We start from the raw sequence: 22527 nt of genomic DNA on the forward strand, positions 1-22527 counted from the left end.
TCCATGGGAGCAGGACAGCTGCTGTCACTCTCTCACCCCTCCACAGAACCCCGGAAAGGCAAAAGATGCCAGGTACCCGCTCAGCGTGACATCCCTCCGAGGTCACATCTGCTCCTTCTTAGAAGTATGCCTTTGTTCCCTTTTTAACTGAAAGCCCCTGGTGAAGCTGGGAGGCTTGCATTGACTGTGGTCTTGAGCCCTGTGTGACTGTGGACTCCCACTCTGCCAATGGCGGACACAAAGAGTGACCAGTAAGACCTGCACGGAGTCAGGGCTCCACCACGGGCACATCAGGGGAGGAGTAGGGCCACAGGAGGTGAAGGGGAGCAATAACGCCCCTCAAGACCAAAGTCTGAATCACGAGCTGCAGGCTGGTACCTGTTCTCTGCCCCCAGTTCCTGCCTCTCGAACTCCATCCTGTTTTTCTGTCCGTGCTCTCCGGTCCAGTCTCTAGGGACACCTGAGGGGAAGGGGTTTCCCTGCTGTCTGACATCTGATACGAAACTGTCTCCAGAGCAAGAGTGTTGCAAACTATATGGTACAAGTTCTATTTTAAAATTTCTAAGTGGTCAAGAGGACTAGTTTTGTAAAATACTACATCAATAAATTATTGAGAAACAAAAATCTTTGAGACAATATATGTCCCAATTTTCTTAACATTAAATTACTCATTAAATTCTTATATAAGTTTTCAAATATTTACTCTCACTACTGTATTTATCAGTATCAGCCTGGACCCCACCTGGGCACACATACCAAGCAGTCCTGCTCTGGGGCTCGCCTGGACCCCGTCCGGACACACGGACTGCTTTGGGGTTCAGCCTGGACCTTGTTTGGGCACACACACCCAGCAGTCCTGCTCTGGGGCTCAGCCTGGACTGTTTGGGCACACACACCTAGTAGTCCTGCTCTGGGGCTCAGCCTGGACCCCGTCTGGCACACACACCCAGTGGTCCTGCTCTGGGGCTCAGCCTGGACCCCGTCTGGCACACACACCGAGCGGCCCTGCTCTGGGGCTCAGCCTGGACCCTGTTTGGGCACACACACCTAGTAGTCCTGCTCTGGGGCTCAGCCTGGACCCCGTCTGGCACACACACCCAGTGGTCCTGCTCTGGGGCTCAGCCTGGACCCCATCTGGGCACACACGCCCAGCGGCCCTGCTCTGGGGCTCAGCCTGGACTCTGGGCACACACACCCTGCAGTCCTGCTCTGGGGCCCAGCCTGGACCCCATCTGGCACATACACCCAGTGGTCCTGCTCTGGGACTCCCCCGGACCCCATCTGGGCACACACGCCCAGCAGTCCTGCTCTGGGGCTCAGCCTGGACCCCGTCTGGCACACACACCCAGCAGTCCAGCTCTGAGACTCCCCCAGACCCTGTCTGGGCAGACACACACAGCAGTCCTGCTCTGGGGCTCAGCTGGACCTCATCCGGGCACACACGCCCAGAGGTCCTGCTCTGGGGCTCAGCTGGACCCTGTCTGGCACACAGGCCCAGCGGTCCTGCTCTGAGACTGCCCTGGACCCTGTCTGGCACACACGCCCAGTGGTCCTGCTCTGGGGCTCAGCCTGGACCCCGTTTGGGCACACACACCCAGTGATCCTGCTCTGGGACTTCCCCTGAACCTGTCTGGCACACATGCCCAGCGGTCCGGCTCTGGGGCTCTCCCTGGACCCCGTCTGGCACACACGCCCAGCGGTCCGGCTCTGGGGCTCACCCTGAACCCCATCTGGCACACAAACCCAGTGTTCCTGCTCTGGGACTCCCCCTGAACCCGTCTGGGCACACGTGCCCAGCGGTCCGGCTCTGGGGCTCTGCCTGGACCACGTCTGGCACACACACCCAGCAGTCCTGCTCTGGGGCTCAGCTGGACCCCGTCTAGCACACACGCCCCGCGGTCCTGCTCTTGAGGACTCGTTCTTGTTTCCAGGCTCAGCCACTTGTGATCGCATGCTGACATCCACCTGTCACTGAAACATGGTGGGTTCCTGGCTCTCTGAACCAACAAGGGGGAGGAACACGGCCCCCTGGGAAGCCCATTTGTCCCTCTCTGGTGCCCTCAGTCCTTGTGTTTGTCTGTCAACTTTAGTCCTTGTTCCTAAACGTTCAGTTCCTACAAGGAAGGAAGACCTGCGTTTACCCCACCAGGAAGCAACCTGAATTCAATTGACACTTTCTCTTTTTAAATTTTTATTGGGGTATAGATGATTTACAATGTTAGGGTTAGTTTCAAATGAACAGTAAAGTGAATCTGTTATATATATTGATAAATAAAACAAAATGATTAATCAATAAAACTTATCTACTCTTTTCTAGATTCTTTTCCTGTACAAGCCATTACAGACTATTGAGTAGCATTCTCTGTGCTACACAGTAGGTCTTACTAGTCACCCATTTCATGTATAGTAGTGACACGTAACCTTTGAAGAATAAGATTTTTAAAAATTCTCGTCTTTCCTTCTCAATTTGTAATCAAGTGAAAGAAGACAAGAGTTCCTATAATATTTCTGGAAGTCCAAAGTATTTTAAGCATACTTCAGTATATGGGAGTTAAGTAATATAAAATAAAAATTATTCACATTAATAAGGCTTTTAAATAGTTAAGCATGTGTTAAAAGATTTCAAATTCATGAAAAAAGTTTGCATTTTAAAAATTCCTAAATAGAAATTAAAATGAAATGTGCTTTATTTAAACTTTTGGAATGGACAGTTTTAAACAACCTAAACAGTCTCTAAGAAGAAAAACTACTCCAGCAACTGTATTCTGTACCTTGATAAGAAGGGTTACCTATGCAGTAGCTGCAGTAGTACGCACACACACATACCTAAGCGTGTGTCTGCAATGCACGGTTCACAACCGGGAGCTACACCACCTGCCAAGGTCACGCTGGGAGTGAGGTCAGGAGAGGAACGGTGTGCACAGGGAATTATCTGGGGCCCACAAGCCCGGTTCTTTGAGAAGTACACAAGTCACTAGGGCTGTGGACCAGTGGGGACAGTCTAACAAACATGCAGGAACAAAGATGGAATGGGCTTATAAGCAAAGAGAGTCTTCAGATATCTTCATGAGTGAACCCAATCTTGATCCTTTATAAGAATACATATCAACATAATGAAAAAAAAAAAAAGTACACAGCACCTAGATGCAGGAAACGTAAAATCTGTGACCAGGTACCTAATTGTGGATGCTGCAGTGTTTCCCGTAGGCTACGACATGCTAAGTGCTGAAGATGAAGGCCTGGACTCCAAGCCTGGCCCAGCTGCACACAGCCTGGGGACGTGACCCTGCTGATAGTGGTGGCATCTGAGCACAGCCCTGAACCTGGGACTCAGGAGGCATCTCTGAGGTCTCTCATGGTGTGCAATCCTTACTTCCTCTGTCTTTTCACTAAAAATTCATCATGACACCAAAGAGTAATACCTGAAGAGTTGTCTGCTATCACACTTCCTCCTCTCTGTTCTAGAGGGACAGGTGTTCTTCTGTAGGAGCAGCCTGTCACCTGTGTGCATACACATGCGTTCAGACACACAGAGAATGCCCTGCTCCGCGTGCTGGGCACACAGGCCTGGACCACTGTCTTCAGCCTGCGGTGCCCTTGGCATGAGGCCTCCGCCTGGTGGTCAGTGCTGAGCGGTCAGGCTCCAGTCTCTCACTGCATCCTCTCCTTTGGGCGCATCCATCTGTTTTTAAATCTAGTTCACGTGTACCTTTCGGAGAGAAGCCTTTCAGACCCTGACAGGTGAGCTTTTCACTTGTTTGTTTTCAGGGCACCCTGCACTCTTCTGAGACACTCAGCAAAGCTCAGGTGATCTGTCTCATTTTCTTTTTTTTCCTTTTGTTTCAGCTGCACCGTATAGATTGCAAGATCTTAGTTCCCCAACCAGGGATCGAACCTGGGCTCCAGAAGTGAAAGCACTGAGTCCTAACCACTGGTTGCTGCTGCTGCTGCTAAGTCGCTTCAGTCATGTCCGACTCTGTGCGACCCCATAGACGGCAGCCCATCAGGCTCCCCTGTCCCTGGGATTCTCCAGGCAAGAACACTGGAGTGGGTTGCCATTTCCTTCTCTAATGCATGAATGTGAAAAGTGAAAGTGAAGTCGCTCAGTCATGTCCAACCCTTAGCGACCACATGGACTGCAGCCTACCAGGCTCCTCCGTCCATGGGATTTTCTAGGCAAGAGTACTGGAGTGGCTTGCCGTTGCCTTCTCCATCTAACCACTGGACTGCCAGGGAACTGCCTTTGTCTCATTTCCTTACTGTCTTTCTTGCCATGAGCTCCTGAGGACAGGATCTGTAAGGACTCTAGCACACACACTGGTCTGGAGCAGAGACCCCACACAAAGCCCCGAGTGTAGGGGGAGGCTGCACTGGCGATGGACAACAGGACAGACAATCCTGCATCCTCCCTGCTAGCACCCTAAAGCTCCCGGCTGCCGCCTCCTGGTACCATCCACAGGGTCAACCACCTTCGGAAAGGGGGAGGCACTTAGAGTGTCACACCTCTCAGAGAAATCCACCTGATGAAATGCATATGTAAATGCCTGTTTGACAACTAGGAAAAATATCAGAGTGGGTTGCCATTTCCTCCTCCAGGGGTCAGGTCATTTCCCTGACCCAAGGAACTGAACCCACATCTCTTGCATCTCCTGCACTGGCAGGTGGATTTTCACTGCTGGCGTCACCGGGGAAGCCCTAAAAATATACCAACACACTCCGATTTCACGTGAAAGAACCTGCACCCTGGCCCTTAAAGGGCTGATCTGATCCACCTTGTCAGGCCCCTGTCTCATCTAACACTTCCTCCCCACAGACAACCCACCACATCGACCCCTTGTGTTCTGTTAGATGGATGAGCAGTGTAAGACCCCTCTAAACTCACCAGCTGCCCCCTGACCTCAGACTGGTTCTGCTGCACCACCTTCTTGAAGGCACAGTGACAAGTCATGAAACAGGTGTCAGAACTCTCTCCCCACAAAGGAGCAGCCTCCGTGTGGCTCAGTTTCTCCTCAAAGTGTGAGGACCACACAGGGGCCTGACTCTGGGCTCATCTGAGAGCAGACTGTCCGGCCAGGCCCATGAGGTCCCCCGGTGATGAAAGCACTGTGACACACACTTGTCTGGAGCCATTTAAACACACAAAGCGTCTCCTACACGTGCCAACTCAAGCTGAAACCACAACTCTTTTCTCACCTGATGCAACCACAGTGCTTGCCCACAATGTATTTTCTATGCTGAGACTTTCATGAACAGGTGGATCACTGTCTTCCTATTCGGGAGAGAAAAGAAAGAAAAATGCAAATTAGCAACTTTTTTATTATTCATACTTCAGATATCCACAGTGTTAAAACAAGTCCATCAGCTGCATTCAATTAGCAAGCAGAGAAAAAGCAGTGAAAACATAGGCAAAAAGACAGGAAATTTACACAGGCTTCTAAGATGACGGTGAAGCAGGAAGCACCAGGAATGATCCCCCACCTGGACAACAACCTCAGGGACAAAATCCATCTGATGCAACTAATTTGGAATCTGGAGCTGGTGAAGGGTGGCGAGTTCCAGAGGCCACACGTGTTTCTGGAGCTGCCTGTGGGAGCCAGGGTGGACAAAAGGACCCTGTGCTCCAGGAACCTGTGCGCTGATGCCGCATCGGGTGGCAGAGATGCAGCCAGTGAGGCAGGTGGCCACTGCTGCTACCACTCCCCACCCAGAGAAGTGATCTCCAGGGGGCTTCAAAGACCAGTGCTCTGTTAACCCCCACCATTTTTCTCTTTTTCCCCTTTTGGGAGCCAGGTATTAAAGACCAGGACATTCAAAAGCAACTGCATATATGGGAAAAAACCAGAAAACAATGGCACATACCCAAGAAAAGGCTCAGAAAAGACACAAGATATCAAGTTCACGCCTCAGGCTGAGCTGACAATCAAACAACAACCAACAAAAGCAAACACAGAACCCCAGCAAGCCCTGATTTTAACTTCCGGGTTACCACACTATTATATTCAAATGCTTGTTGAATAGCAAAATGTAACAAGGCATAAAAGAAGCAGAAAAGCATGCGCCATTCAAAGGAAAAATATAAACCAACTATCCCTGAAAAAGACCCGATGGCAGATATACTAGACAAAGACTTTAAAAGAAAACTATTAAAGATGTTTAAAGACAAAGATGTGGAGAAAGTCAAGAAGACGAAGTATGAACAGAGCAGAAATGTGAATGAAGAGACAGAAAATCTGAACAGAAACCGAAAGAAATTCAAGAGCTGAAAAGTATGATGATCAAAATGAAAAATTCACTAAAGGGATTCAAGGCAGTCTGAGCAGACAGAAGGATCACAAGAGACATTATATATTAATTAAATGTTAAATAAGGCACAACGATATGACAATTAAAAACAATTATGTTCCTAATGGGGCTTTCCAGGTGGCGCAGTGGTAAAGAACCCGCCTGCCAGCACAGGAGACTTAAGAGACAACGGATGTAACTAATTTGAATGCAGGTCCAATCCCTGGGTCGGGAAGATCCCCTGGAGAGGGCATGGCAACCCATTCCAGTATTCTTGCCTGGAGAATCCCATGGACAGAGGAACCTGCCTGGTTACAGTCCATGGGGTCGCAGAAAACTGGAAATGAATGAAGTGACTTAGTACACATACATGTTCCTAATGAAAGACAATTATGAAGCAACTGATAAAATTGAAGGCAGGACAACCCTGATATCAAAGCCAACCAAAGAGAATACCCAGAAAAGTAAACTACACATCAATATCTTCTCTGAACAATGATACAAAACTCCTACACAAAACATCAGAAAACCAAATTAAGCAGCATATTAAAGGATTATACTCCATGACCAAGTGAGATTTATTCCTGAAATACAAGGATGGTTCAACATGCAAATCAATCAAGAAAATATATCATAATAACAGAATGAAGGAAAAAATACCCCACAGGATCACCTCAACTGATGCAGAAAATGCATTTGCCGAAATTCAACACCCTTTCTTGACAGAAAACATTCAACAAACTAGGAATAGAAGGGAACTACCTCCTTATATTAAAAGCCATTATGAAAACCCCACTATGTGTATCATATGAAACACTGAAACCTTTCCTCTGAGATCAGAATGCCCGCTTTCACCACAACTAACTGACATGATACCCGAAGTTTCAGCCAGCCCAACTGTACGAAAAACAGAAGGTACAATTTAGAAAGGAAGATGTAAAATTATCTGTTTGTTGATGTTATGATCATATATGCAGAAAATCCTAGAGCTCACAAAAAAACTTCTAGTATCAACTTTTGAAAGAGAGGATGTGGCCTTTACACAGTAACTATTTCGTACTTCAATTTTTGACTGAACTGAAATGATCAACTTCTGACTCATTCACAGAGATAGTCTTAGAATCTTAACACTGATAAACACACACAGTCCACACGGTGCATCCTTTAACTGTAGGCTAGTGTAGGTGCTCTAGCCGTGGCACGGCAAAGTAAGTGCAGACTAGGACATACCCTGCCGACTGCTGATTCACACAGTTACCATTTAAGGCATAAGACAAATAGATAAGAATACTCTCCAATGTGAATTCTGAATTATTTTTACTGTATCTAGCGATTTCCATATTTAGTTTCCCTTCAGACTGTGAGCAATGTAACTACGGCACTGATTTTGATGTTGTGAACTCCTAGCATGGAACAGGCAGTCACATCTGTCCAGTAAGAGAACAAATCTAAGACGAAATAGACATGAACCTCTTCCTCTGGTTTCTAATCCTTGTGATGGAACTAATAATGAGGCAGCAGGAGAAGGCGATGGCACCCCACTCCAGCACTCTTGCCTGGAAAATCCCACGGATGGAGGAGCCTGGTGGGCTGCAGTCCATGGGGTGCCAAGAGTCGAACACGACTGAGCGACTTCCCTTTCACTTTTCCCTTTCATGCATTGGAGAAGGAAATGGCAACCCCCTCCAGTGTTCTTGCCTGGAGCATCCCAGGGACGGTGGAGCCTGGTGGGCTGCCGTCTATGGGGTCGCACAGAGTCGGACACGACTGAAGCGACTTAGCAGCAGCGGCATGCTGCTAAGCCACCTCATTTCTTTTAGTGACTCCTTAAGACCACCTGCCCATAGCCGGCCATCAACTGACCAAAAAGTACAAAGGGGCACAACTGTATTAGTTTCCAGCTCTCCCTATGGTCCCCCTGCTATGCAAAGTTAAAAACCATTGCTGAATGCGTATCTTTGAGTATAGTATTCCCACTGTGTGAAACTCCAAGACAGGCAAGGGCATAATAAAATGTAACACTGTTATAAAGCTTTCTGAACTGCAATTCTATACAATTTAGCTTTAAAATTTAAGTTGGTGCTCCCATTACTTTTCCAGAACTCTTTAATCACGTGAGTGCTTTTGTCAGTTTCTAACACAATTATGTGCTGAAGAATACACAGTGCCTATGAAGTTTGCTTTCAATTCTGTAACAACAATGATGGACTTAAAACATTAAACATTTTTCTAATATTGAGAAAATTACTGTAAAGGATAGTTCTTTACCAATCTCATACAGTACAGAAGACAGACTGGGATGATGGGAAAGAAATTATCTCTAAATAACTTTCTCTCTGGGTTTCCTTCCTCTTAATGTTACATAGTTTGAAAAGATAAAATTTGCCTTGAGGGGGAGAGTGCAAAATGTTATAATTTCAAGCTGTTTTCTCAATAGTGCACCCTACTTAACAAACAATAGGGATATACTTTTTAAAAGGAGAGTATTTTGATTGAAAAAGACATGAACAACGGTAAGTGTGCTATGGTTTACAGAGGAAATTACAGTAGAAAATGCAGCATAAGAAGACTAAGTGGGAAGGTGAGGTTAAAGGACCACAGATGCTGTTAATACTTCAAGACTGGCTACAGTTTCCAACTCCAAAGTACAGAGAGAATAGCTATGCCTTTAACAATAAGCAAAATTAATGATATCGATAAGAATAACATGAATCACTTATACAACACAAAATGCCATACAGCACATAATTTATGTAACCCTGACATTGTTTCAAGGGAATGGACAGTAATCACAGCATGCATGTCTGCCTTACACTCTGCATGGGCAGTGACATACAGAATGTCCATTGCCACAGGACACCTTAATCAATCTTTGATTCTTATCAAATTACACAGGCTGAGTCTAAAGAAACATATTTTCTCCTTTGTATTGACATATTATACTATAAAAAAGGAATATAAGCAGATACCACTTTTAAAAATGTTCAGTTGTTATTTTGGTAAACTAAGCTCCAGTTACAAAACAAGTTACACTTAACATGGTTTTTTTCTTTCCTTTTTGAAAAATGCACACAAAAGCATAGATTTTTCCATCTGAAATAATCTAAAACTCACGTTTGAAATAATTATGAGTGAATAATGAGTGAAACAATAATAATAATAATGAGTGGAAAAAAAACTTTGGTAGGAACATCAAATGAAGGCAATGAACTGTACTGTTAAGAGCCTGCAGTAATTCACACAGGTTACCAAAAAGCCCAGATGCAATCAGGGTCTGGGCTCTGACACTATCCGTGCATTTGGACCTCTTCCCCATTCACAGGAAAATGCAGTCTTCAGAAGTCTCTCCCACATTTACACTGTGCATATTAGCGACAGGTGATGCTGTCTGCTCTCACCATTGGCCTGGGCACTCTGGAGAGACTGTGAGGCCATGAATAAACTGCAGCTACTTTTATGGCAGCACTTGCAGAAATAAAGTCATATAGTCATGCCTGTCTCCTCCTCGTGTCTACATTCCCACTCTGCTCATTACCCGACACACAATATGCCCTTAGTAAGAAAGAAGGAAAGTAAAAGTGAAGTCGCTCAGTTGTGTCTGACTCACTGCGACCCCATGGACACCAGTCTCCTCCACCCATGGGATTTTCTAGGCAAGATTACTGGAGTGGGTTGCCATTTCATGCTTCCTCAAATAATCACAACTGTTCACCAACCCTTCTATGTGACCAAGAGTGAGACAAAGATGGTTGTACTACCAGAAATCTTTAAAAATAATTGCAGCAACTAAAAATAAACTACAATTGTAAATATTAAAATCCCTTAAGTACTATAAATCATTTGTAGCATCAGTATAAGGTGCTAAATCCAAAAGTTACCAAATCCTAACAATAACTGAGGGAAGAAGGGACTTTAAGCTATACCAAAACACCAGTGAAAAGAATGCAGAATGACATGCATGCATGTGCATAAGAAACCGGGTGTGCACTCACACACACCCGTCCAACCAGTCAGTGAGAATCAAATGATGTGGACACCATCCTGTCCAAAACAATAACGGAAACAGCTGAACTACTTCATTTTACTGACTCATAATATTTTAAGGGAGAAGGATCTTATTAACAGTAAATGTGCTAAAAACAGAAAAACTGTACTTAGTGTATTTCAAAGAAATATCTGACACAGGAAAATTTAAGAACCTGAAATATTCTCTAGGTCTTCACTTTGTAGTTCAGAGCTTGTTTGAATTGATTCTTGATTTAATTACACTTTCAAAATAAAGCTTTGCTATAATGTTTTTAACGTACACAACGAATATACTTGCATCTAACAAAAGATTTAACTTACCCTCGTAAATGTGCCTTCAAAGCTATGAATATCCAGTTGTGGCTTCTGAGCATAAACATAAGCGTTGATAGAAAAAAGGTCCTAGAATACAGAATATCTGAATTAATTACATGGTAACTAAACAAAACTACTTGGAAAGTTCTCAGTTACCAGCTAATATTTTTCATATTTCATTTACCAAAAGAGGTGATTTTCTTATATGTTGTGTGCCAGTACTATGAATCGTGATGCAAAAGAACCCAAAGAAACCACCACTTTTAAGCTCAAGAGCAGTGCGGGGATCTCTTGACTTTAAAGGGCGACTGCTACACGTCACGGCAGGTTGTGTCGGGAGCGGTCGGGAGCACCTGGCACTAACCCCATGGACCATGAGCTTGAGTGTGAGCCTGACCCACTTCCCAAGACTCCTCCTGTACACACACCTCCTGCAGCAGTCTAGTTACTGAAGCCACTGTCCCCAAAGGGGATGACCTGCCCTGGACCGTGCCTGAGATAAACGGGCAGGATGGAAGGGCTGGAGCTATGGAATGCTATCTGAAAAGTCTGAAGATTCAGAACGCCTCCTGACCAGTTCCTGAACACGACTTGTCTTCCTGCGAAGCCAGCCCGTGCCTGTTCTCGGTGCTAACTACTCTGGGCCCTTTCATGGCAGCAACCAAGGCAGTGAGGCGCACATGCTGAGCCCTGGGGGTCCCCTGTGAGAAGCATCAAAACGGGGGGGATCTGGAGGATCCCTCAACACAGTCTGCCATTTTTGTAAGTTTGGCTTTTGTTTTCTATTTTGTTTTGCCTCATGGCTGCTAACACTCAGAAAACCGCAGATTTCCAGGCATGAAGAACAAAGGTCAGATCACAGATGCTGAAGCTCCACAGAGGAGGTGAAGCCCCAGAGGGCAGCTCCAGGAGGTGCTGCGAGCCCCACGCCCTCGGCCTGAGTCCCAAGCCCCTCATGCAGGCAGGTTCCAGCTCAGCCAGAAGGAGCACAAGAGCCCCATGGCTCTCCACTGCAGGGAAGACGAGGTGGGGGTCTGATTTCAGTCAACACCAGTTCAAACCAAACCAAATAAGAAACCCAATACTCTTCAGAACACTATAGAATCCAGAGTCTCTACAAGGTATCATTATGTTGAAGACACAATCCTAATGTCCAGACACAAGAAGAAATGAGAATACAAGATCCACATTCAAGGAGAATCTAATCAATGAAGACTAATTCTGACATGACCGGACATTAGAATGAGACCAGATGAGAATTTCAAAGCAGTTATTAGGACATTCCAAATCTTTAAAGAAAAACATTCTCTTAAAGAAAAAACAAATAAGAAACCACAGCAGAGAAAAAGAAAACATATTTACAAAAAAGGACCAATTGGAAATTCTAGAATTGAAAAAACACAATTGAAATAAATTCACTCATTAGATAGGCTTAACGGAGAACAGAGTCGGTGAACCTGACGACAGGTCAAGAGGCAGCGACTCTGAAGAACACACAGGGACGAGACTGCGACAGTGAGCGTGGGTGCAGCGTCCCTGAGCACAGCAGGTGAGGTCCTGGATGAGTGCACATGAGAAAGAGCGGGAAAAGCTTTCTGAGAAACAGAGGCCAAAACCATGCCAGACTGGCTGACAGCCACATGTGTGCAGACTGAGGAGGCTCAGCAAACCCCCTAAAAGGTGGTTATGCTATCACGGTAATTTTTTTAAAGTGACATTTTCATACAACAGAATATCTTTTGATACATGGAAATAAAGAACTGCCTAGCAACATCCCCCATGTTTCTGAATGCACAAGAGCACTGAGAGGAGTGCATTTCATCTCGTATATTAGACATCAAATGACTGAATAATGGCACAATAATGAGAATGTCATTTGAAGCTTTTCATGATAATTTAAAAATCATTCTGAAGTTTTCAATAATGTAGGAATGCCTCTGCTATTAGGTCAAGGGCAACATTTGTTCACATTACTTAAAGGTCATTAAAATACATCCTTAATCATAACATGTGGTTCATTACAAATAAAATTGCCTTTCGTTCAATAAAACTAATTAAATGTAAATGGTATTGTTTACTGCTATACGGATCTTTTGAAATAAATCAGCGAGTCATGATTTATTGAAAATTGCTGTGACCGTGCTTCCCACATGCTTCCGAGCCCTGCCCGCACGGCGGTGAGAAGCCAGACCTGCCATCCTAGGGTGGGATCAGCCAGCAACACCACTCTGACTCAGTTTCAATTCTCTGATCACATCAGGTGCTCTGGACACAATGGAACTGGAAAGCCTGTTCGTGGGGGTGTGCTCAGTTGTTCAGGAAGGGCTCTAACACAGGTCACCCATTCCTGGTGTCGCCACGGACACAACGCTCCACTGTCGATGCTTTAAGCAGCAAATGGCACTGCACACTCCCAGAGCCTTTCTGTCACACAGAAAGGTCAGACGAGCGGTGGTTATGGGTAGTGTAAGCTATCAGATGAAACACCAAACTGCTCTGCTATGTCCAAAATGAAATTAGAGCTTTCCTTCCTATGAAAAAAAGTCTATATCTAATATGCCAAATTATATGAAGTTACAGATTTAAATTGATGGTTGAATCACAAATTCAGCTATATTTATCAAAACTTAAAATACTTTCATTTTCCAGTTACCTCACTCAAATGCTTAACACACTATCAAAGTGTATCAACCATAAAATTTTAAAAGTAGCACTGTATGAACTGTACACTCTAGCCTTCTAAGCATTTTGTAATTCATACATCTGTCACTAATAAAAATGAAGAAAATATCCTTATAATCCTGACTGTGATAGAAAGTACAGGAATGTGATCACAGCCAAGGGAATATTCAAAAATACAGGCAACACAGTGGGATTCTAAACATTTTCTTAAGACATAACTTACAAGCAATAAATTATACATGCTTACAGTGTACAATTTTCTGCATCTTAATTCAAATACACACCTTGACACCAACAGGATCAACGTATGGACATTTCTGCCAGCGCTCTGCAGGCCCCTCTGCACACAGCCTCCGTCATGGCTAACCCATGCTCCTGGAATCTACGTAACACACACTACATTCTCCGTCACGGCTGGCCCATGCTCCTGGAATCTACGTAACACACACTACATCCTTGCTTGTTTGGCTTTTCTTTCAGAAAAATTCTGACACAGTGCCTTAACACTGCCCTTCTTTTTTAACACTTTAGCAAATTAACTCTACCACCAATGTTCTGCTGCAACTGCTTCCAGGTGTCAAGCGCCTCCCAACTCCTGGAAGGCAATGCAGAGGCAGACACTCTGGGGTCGGCCCCCACCCCAAGCGTAACAGCAAACAGACATCCTCCAGTCACTGGGGCGTGTGGCATCTCCCCTCTGCAACCCTGGGGAGACTACTTGAGGATGTGTGCTGGGAACAGAAGGCAGGACACAGAGGAGGGAAAGGGCGGCTGAGAAGCAGCAGCAAGAAGCCTCCAGGGCTCAGCGGACAGGCTGAGGCCAATAGGCTTCACGGCTGTCTCGGGCGGCCTACCCCGTTAACAAGCAGTGAGAACTGAAAGCTGGGGGTCTTCAGTGACAGCGCAACAGCAGAGCCTTCTCTCGTCAACACCGGAGAAAAGGAAGAGCAAAGCCAACAGAAACGCTGGGGGTCTAAGTGAGGGTGCAGAGCGCGGAGAGGAGTGCGCAGAGAAGACTCCGGCCCAGCTGCAGGCTGCTGTGAAAAGAACCTGCTCAACCTCACTCAGAAAACTATCGTTCAGCCACACAGATTTAGCAACAGGACTGAACCTCCTTCCCTATGGTCTATGTGCAGAGAATATTTTAATAATTATAAGACAATAAATGCTAATGACCAGCCTCTCACTTTGAGACTACCACTGACAAACACTGACAGTGGTTAAAATGATAAACACGGGTGAAGAACAGCCTTCTGGGCACAACACAAAATCCACATTTGAAAAAGAAAACGTATAAATATTTACCTACATAGAATTTAAAACATTTACACATTAATATGGCAAAAGATATAAAGTGAAAAGTCAGGAAAGTCTGAGAGAACAGATGTGCAAAGGTCTGGAGAGTCTGCACACTCAGACACCGAAGTTGAGGCTTTAAAACAGAACCTCCCAGGGCAAGCTTAAAATTGTGCTAAAATAGTGAGCAAGTCAGCAAAGGGCCAGCAGTTGTTTTTGATTTCCTACTTAGAGTTCAACTCAAAACAAATGCTAGATGGACTGGAGGGTTCATGTGTAAAGCATAACTATTTTTAAAGTAACCATTTATAACCATAGAGTGGGAACAGTCTAAGCAAGAAATAAAGGCAGTGATTATTGATTTTTAAAATATTTTTATTGAAATATATGACATGTAACGTTGTGTAAATTTAAGATGTACAAGTCAGTTTGAAAGTCATTGTAATGATAATTAGCACTTCTATCACATTATATAAGTAACCATTTTAGAGACTACTTCTATTGTTGCTGCTGCTAAGTCGCTTCAGTTGTGTCCAACTCTGTGCGACCCCACAGACGGCAGCCCACCAGGCTCCACCGTCTCTGGGATTCTCCAGGCAAGAACACTGGAGTGGGTTGCCATTTCCTTCTCCAATGCATGAAAGTGAAAAGTGAAAGTGAAGTCACTCAGTCGTTTCCGACACTCTGCGATCCCATGGACTGCAGCCTACCAGACTCCTCCGTCAGGTCACCTTATTTAAGGAAAGTAAACTTTTATATGGACAAAAGAAACTATAAACAAAAATATTTAAAACAGATTAAAACAGTGAAGAATGAAAAATGATTAGCCAACTACATATAAAAACCTCTTTAAAAACATACAACAGGAAAATGGGTAGACAACATGAACAGAAACTTACAAAAAAATACAATAAGTCTACTTCCTTAGGTAAGAAATCTTCAACCTCACAAAAAGATTAAAAGCATATTTAAATGGGATGCCACTCTTGCAGTCATCAGACTGGAAGAGGCTGACGGGTCACCTGACTAACGTACAGGAGATGAGCAGGTCTGTCACTGTCGTCTTCTAGAGAGCACTCTGGCGAAAGGATCAAATCCCTGCACTACGCCTACTTCTGCACTCTGTTATCGTCTATAAAATACCAAAAACATTAACTTTCACATTCACCAATACCAGGCTGGTCCCAGAGGTTACAATTTGCCAAATACCACGCAGCTAAAAAACTCCTTCAGACATGTATTTTCTAACATAAAAGAATAACCCCCAAACATACTGCTGAATGCCTATCCTAACAGGAAAAATGTGCACAGCTTCACTCACGTGTTTGTGAAGGAAGCTGTGTGGTTGAGAACAAGGGTATGAAGCGCCTTCCAGGACAGAGGAGACATGGCTGGGGTGTGCCCCGTCCTCCTGGCAGGTATGTTCCTGAAGTAAGCAAAGGCCCATTGCTCTGGACTTGTTAAAACTTTATGCTTGATGGACCACCTTTTAATTTTAAATATCATGGAGCTCAGTTAGCCCACAGACACATATTTCTCACTAAGAATTAATCAAACCTCTATAAGCCGTGTCACTGCAACTGGTGTGGGACTTGCCGTCCCACTGCAAGATGAACCAATCACGTGAGTCAGCTGTTTTCAGACACAGGACACAGTGTTCCTGGTAGAGTCGCAGGACTGGGACCCTGGGGAGACGAGAACGCAGCTGCAAGCCCAGGGAGGCCAGCCTCCTGCCCAGGGGAGGTGCTGCACCCGGTGCCAGGCTGCCGAGCGGGGGGTAGAGCCCAGGGACCGGCGGGGGCTGGCAGGCACCGGCACAGAGGGAGTGGGAGGGAAGGATGGGCCACAGCTGGCCTGGTCCTGAGTCTGCTCCCCCGTCGGACTGAGGAGGACGAGGGAAGTGATGGCTAGCAGAGTGTGACCAGGAGCCTCCTGCCTAGCCTCAGGGACGACACAAAGCTGGGGAGAGACACAGTCTGAGTGGCCAGAGTTAGAAGTACCTCAGAACAGCCTGCGATGCCCAAGGTTACCCCAGGAGGCGCAGACCCTGGGGTCTGGTTACATTAGCATCATGATAAAGGGGATGCCAGGCCTCCCCAACAAAGCTTAAGAACAAGTCTTGGAAAGGTCAAGTTTATCCACAAGTTATGGAACTAAGAAAAGGAAGATCAGTAGGTTGCGAAGTAAGAGAAAAACATAGTATTTACATTATTCAGCACCCAATTAGAAGTTATCAGCAATGTAAGGAAGCAGGAAAGTGTGACCTGTAACAAGGAGAAAAATTCTTTAAAAAGAAACATATTCAGAAATAACAGAGACAATGGAATTAATAAACAAAAACTAAGTATCACAAACTGCTGAAAGAGTTAAACGAAACTATGAACACATTAGGAGAGAAGAGGACTTAAACAATGACAAAGACTGGTGACCACATGGAACGTGGTTCCAGAGATTAAAAAAATACAGTATTCGGAATAAAATAATTTGTTGCTGCTGCTGCTAAGTCGCTTCAATCATGTCCGACTCTGCGACCCCATAGACGGCAGCCCACCAGGCTCCTCCTGTCCCTGGGATTCTCCAGGCAAGAACACTGGAGTGGGTTGCCATTTCCTTCTCCAAGGTCTTTAACAGAAAACTAGACATTGGTGAATTTAAAAACCGAGCAACATGGCAATTCCCTGGGAAGTGAGCATCAGAAGCTCGACACGGGTAGGAATGTTGAGTCTAACACACTTGTCACCCGTGTCCCAGAGAGAGGAGTCTGGGTAGAAAGGGGGACGGAAAGAGAAGAAAACCATGAGCCCACAGACCCAAGAAACCCAACAAACTCTAAGGAAGGAAGGAATTTCAATGCAGGTACTACCGAAAGTATAGCTGATGGAAAGCACCTAAGGAATCAAAATCCTGCCAAGGCTGACATGTGTCACACAGATTTAGTTTCCCCAAAGTGCGATACATACAAGAATGAGGGAGTCCCCGGTGATTCACAGAATTAACTATGAACCATAAGCCGTCCCTACTTCCATCAAAGCCAGCCCATCTCAGGACAGTGAGCAAATCCAGAGGATTCAATCCCCTTCCCTGAAACAACTGCTTGGCTTCAAGGTCACTCTTAAGACAATCTCAGTCTTTCTTTACTCTCCTATGAATATCAGCAAATCATGTTAAGATAAAGCTGCTCTCATTCAAATAAACAGCACATACAACACAAAACAACACCGAACGGCCACAGCTGTGATTTTGCTTAAAGAAAAAAAAAGATGTGTAGCAGTTTCAGAGATCCTGAGCACATGTGAGATGGACTTTCAGAGACCATGGAACACGGTGAAATCCACAAGCATGGTGCCCTCTATCCTGTCCATCTCCAGGCAGCAGAGGCCCAGCCGGAAGTCTGCAGCTGTCTTTCTCCTCCTCACGAGCTGACAGACACAGGGACACTGTACCTCCTCCTCCCCAGGGAGGACTTTCCCCTCTCAGAGGGAAAAGCTGAAGTGGATGGGCTGGGTTCAGGGCTGGGGATGCCCCCCTGAATTATCCCAAAGCAGCATCTTAACGGCCTTCTGGGAATCAGTTAGTTACCAAAAACGGACTCATCTAACCCCACCAGGAGTCTCGATTTCAAAGATTACTCAAATGACAGGATTAAAAATAGAAACAACAAGGAAAGGGAAAGAAAAGAAGGAAAACCTGAGCCAAGCTCAGAACATTCAAAACTACACCTCAAACAGGGTATGTGCTAAGATATCACAGAAATTATGTCGGCATAATTTTCGATGAGTTTAGTAGTGAAGTTATTCATTACATTATCAATGAATTAATCAAGTTAGCTGGTACGTAAGTGCACAGGAATGACCATACAGTAACTGATGGAGTAACGACAGCAACGCTCACCCCCAGAGCAGGTAGCCTCTGTGTGCAGCTCACTGCCACTTTCAGCTTCCAGTCAGTTTCACCATCGAGTTGATCAGTTCGAATAAAACATGAACCTTGGAATAAGAGAAGAAAAATTCCTGAGTTATGGGTACCTTAAAGCCACAATTCATCGTACAGTGGTGATACACAAATGATATATCTAGAGATTCCCATTTTTCCCATGGAAAATCCTTGGAAGTCTACTTATTTGACTCACAAAATGAGTTTGCTGAAAAGACAGAGCTCTTTAACTGTTTATGTAATTATTTCCTGTTTGGTGTTCTTGACTATTAAGGTTTAGTATTAATTAGTGCTTTATTTTAGAAAGGTATGCTGCTGCTAAGTCGCTTCAGTCGTGTCCGACTCTGTGAGACCCCATAGACGGCAGCCCACCAGGCTCCCCTGCCCCTGGGATTCTCCAGGCAAGAACACTGGAGTGGGTTGCTATTTCCTTCTCCAATGCACGAAAGTGAAAAGTGAAAGTGAAGTCGCTCAGTCGTGTCTGACTCTTTGCAATCCCACGGACTGCAGCCCACCAGGCTCCTCCATCCATGGGGTTTTCCAGGCAGGAGTACTGGAGTGGGGTGCCAGTGCCTTCTCCGTAGGAAGGTATAGCAGTGGCAAAGAAGCACAAGGAAAGATGCTCCACATCACAAAAGGGAAATGAAAGGGAAAACAACAAGTGGTGTCTCCACTCAGCACCTATCAGAACGGCCAGACTCTAGAACACTGACAGCACCAAGTGCTGGGGGACTCAGAGCAACATGAACTCTCTTTCATGGTTGCTGGGAATGCAAAATGGTGCAGCCACTTCAGAAGACAGTTTCGCGTTTTTTCACAAAGCTAAACATAATTTTACCATACAATCCAGCAACTGCACTTCCTGACATTTATCCAAAAGAGCTGAGGAACTTATGTCCCACGATATCCTGCATGCAGATTTTATACCAGCTTTATTCACAACTGCCAAAACTTGGAAACAACCAAGACGTCCTTGGGTGAGTGAATGGATCACTGTGGTAAATGTGATAATGGAGAATAATTCAGCAATACAATAAAATGAGCTATCAAGTCATGAAAAGATATGGAGGAACTTTAAACTGTTTCTCAGTGAAAGAAACGAATCTCAAAAGGCTGCATACTATGTGATTCCAATTACATGACATTCTGGAAAAGAAAAAACTATGGAAACACTGAAAAGATCAGTGGTTCCCCAGGATGGAGTAGGGGCAGAGGCAAACAGCCAGAGCACAGAAGATTTTAGTCAGTGAAAATACTCTGTATGATACTATATACAATGATGGATGGGTGTCATTATACATTTGCCAAAACCCACAGAATGTAGTACACCAAGAGGGAATCTTAATGCAAATGATGGAAGCTTGGTGATGGTGATGTGCCAGTTTGAGTCTGCCAATTGTAACAAACGGCCTGTCTGGTAGGGATGCTGATAATGAGGGAAGCTACCCATGTGTGGGGGCAGGGAGTATACTGGAAACCTCTGCACCTCCTTCTCACTGTTCTGTGAACCTGAGAACAAAGTACAAAGTTTTTAAAAACCTTGAAGAAACATATTCAGATTACTATAGAAAATATAAACCAAAAATGTCACACATACGTTTGTTCTCTGCAGGATAGGAAAACTGCAAATAACTGAAGCTGGACTATAGTAATCTACATCTAAATTTATATTGGAACACCTGCAAAAATGGAGGTCATTTTTCACTGTACTTTTTCCATATTCATATTCCTGAGCCCCTCCTTCCCCTGTCTAGCAGTGTTTGCTCCTATCCATCAGTTCTATGTGGAATCACACCATTGACCAGCACAGCTCAGCACAGTGCAGCTCTGGTGAACGGCTCACGGCATACATGCTCCTTTAACAGAGCTCAAGCCACGACAACTACTGGCTGACTACACATCCTCTCCACTTCAGTAGCTGATTTCATCAGTAAGTTATCTCATGGCCTTTTCCCTTTTATCTAGAGGAAGAGACTGCCATATGCCAGGTCAGCTTTCAACAGTGATCTCTACAGCAAAACAGAAGCATTAAATAAAAGGTTTGCATGCTATCTGGAAATAAATACCTCCTAACAGTGTCAGACTTTTATTTTGGGGGCTCCAAAATCACTGCAGATGGTGACTGCAGCCATGAAATTAAAAGACGCTTACTCCTTGGAAGAAAAGTTATGACCAACATAGATAGCATATTCAAAAGCAGAGACATTACTTTGCCGACTAAGGTCCATCTAGTCAAGGCTATGGTTTTTCCTGCGGTCATGTGTGGATGTGAGAGTTGGACTGTGAAGAAAGATGAACGCCCGAGAATTGATGCTTTTAACTGTCGTGTTGGAGAAGACCCTTGAGGGTCCCTTGGACTGCAAAGAGATCCAACCAGTCCATTCTGAAGGAGATCAGCCCTAGGATTTCTTTGGAAGGAATGATGCTAAAGCTGAAACTCCAGTACTTTGGCCACCTCATGCAAAGAGTTGACTCATTGGAAAAGACCCCGATGCTGGGAGGGATTGGGGGCAGGATGAGAAGGGGACAACAGAGGATGAGATGGCTGGATGGCATCACCGACTCGATGGACGTGAGTCTGAGTGAACTCCGGGAGTTGGTGATGGACAGGGAGGCCTGGCGTGCTGTGACTCATGGGGCAGCAAAGAGTCAGACACGACTGAGTGACTGAACTGAACTGAACTGACTCAACATCTTTCAAAAAATAAATGAAGACCTAATGAAGATTTTATAGGAAATGTCTAGGACTTGTTCAGTAAGAACTTAGGAAAGAAAGGCAGCACTGTCAACTTCTGAATTAACTCATGTGGCTTGGCCTTGCTTCACATTATTATACGCTGATACACCACACTGGTCTTAGGTGTGTACCAAACATCCACTGAACACCACCATACTGAAAGCATTATTCCAGGTACTACAGTTCCTACTGATCTTAATAAGGTTATGGTTTAATAATTAGATAGACAACCAAATAAAATTAAAGAAAAAAAATGTGCTGGGAGAAGCACAGAGTATGCATGCCACTGGCCATACAAGTAGCCCAGCCATAAAGTTCTAAAATAAAACTTAGTCATTTGGAGCGGCTTTTTAGAACGTTATACCGGAAATGGGGTGGAGGACTTCTGTGAGAGGCCAGAAGGGAGAAGGATTCAGCTGGAAAATGACTATGATATACACTCAAGGAAAAGAAGACCCACAGTAGCATGTATCAAGTGTTCAAGTCTTCTAGGCATGGGGGTCCTCTGGTCACCTAGTGATTAGGATGCTGGGCTCTCATTGCCACAGGCCCCATGTTCAATCCCTGGCTGGGGAACTAAGGTCCCACAAGATATGCAGTGCAACTCTCCCAAGCCCCCAAAAGTCTCCTTAGAAAATTTTGAACCTCAAGGGCCAAAGGGCCAGAATAAAAGATACCAACAGTGGGCCAGGGCAGGAAGGATGAGGCCTGGGACAAAGTAGCGGGCAGAGCAGTAAGGGACCCTGGAGGGATTCAACACAAGCACACTTCTCTGGCCCGGCTCTCTCCGAGTAGGTCTTTCAAAGATTATGATGAGAAATCTGTATGCAGGTCAGGAAACAACAGTTAGAACTGGACATGGAACAACAGACTGGTTCCAAATAGGAAAAGGAGTATGTCAAGGCTGTATATTGTCACCCTGCTTATTTAACTTATATGCAGAGTACATCATGAGAAATGCTGGACTGGAAGAAGCACAAGCTGGAATCAAGATTGCCAGGAGAAATATTAATAACCTCAGATATGCAGAGGACACCACCCTTATGGCAGAAAGCGAAGAGGAACTAGAAAGCCTCTTGATGAAAGTGAAAGAGGAGAGTGAAAAAGTTGGCCTAAAGCTCAACATTCAGAAAACGAAGATCATGGCATCTGGTCCCATCACTTCATGGGAAGTAGATGGGGTAACAGTGGAAACAGTGTCAGACTTTATTTTTTTGGGCTCCAGAATCACTGCAGATGGCGACTGCAGCCATGAA

General features: G+C 45.0%; 1 protein-coding gene across 7 annotated transcripts in view; it reads right to left on the reverse strand.

Annotated features, from left to right (window-relative positions):
• The window catches only part of ATP9B (ATPase phospholipid transporting 9B (putative)), a 156566-nt gene that overhangs the window by 76796 nt on the left and 57243 nt on the right, over window positions 1–22527 (reverse strand). For 5 of the 7 annotated variants that reach the window (XM_027960865.2, XM_042239457.1, XM_027960864.2 and 2 more), the window contains 3 exons: window positions 18493–18587; window positions 10630–10710; window positions 5194–5269 (listed from right to left, as the gene is read on the reverse strand). In XM_027960865.2, coding sequence (XP_027816666.1) covers window positions 5194–5269; window positions 10630–10710; window positions 18493–18587 — 252 coding nt within the window. The remainder of the gene's footprint in view (window positions 1–5193; window positions 5270–10629; window positions 10711–18492; window positions 18588–22527) is intronic. The other 2 variants (XM_042239458.1, XM_042239456.1) reach the window with 1 other exon arrangement.

This window comes from Ovis aries, chromosome 23, assembly GCF_016772045.2.
Source record: "Ovis aries strain OAR_USU_Benz2616 breed Rambouillet chromosome 23, ARS-UI_Ramb_v3.0, whole genome shotgun sequence".
NCBI lineage: Eukaryota > Metazoa > Chordata > Mammalia > Artiodactyla > Bovidae > Ovis > Ovis aries.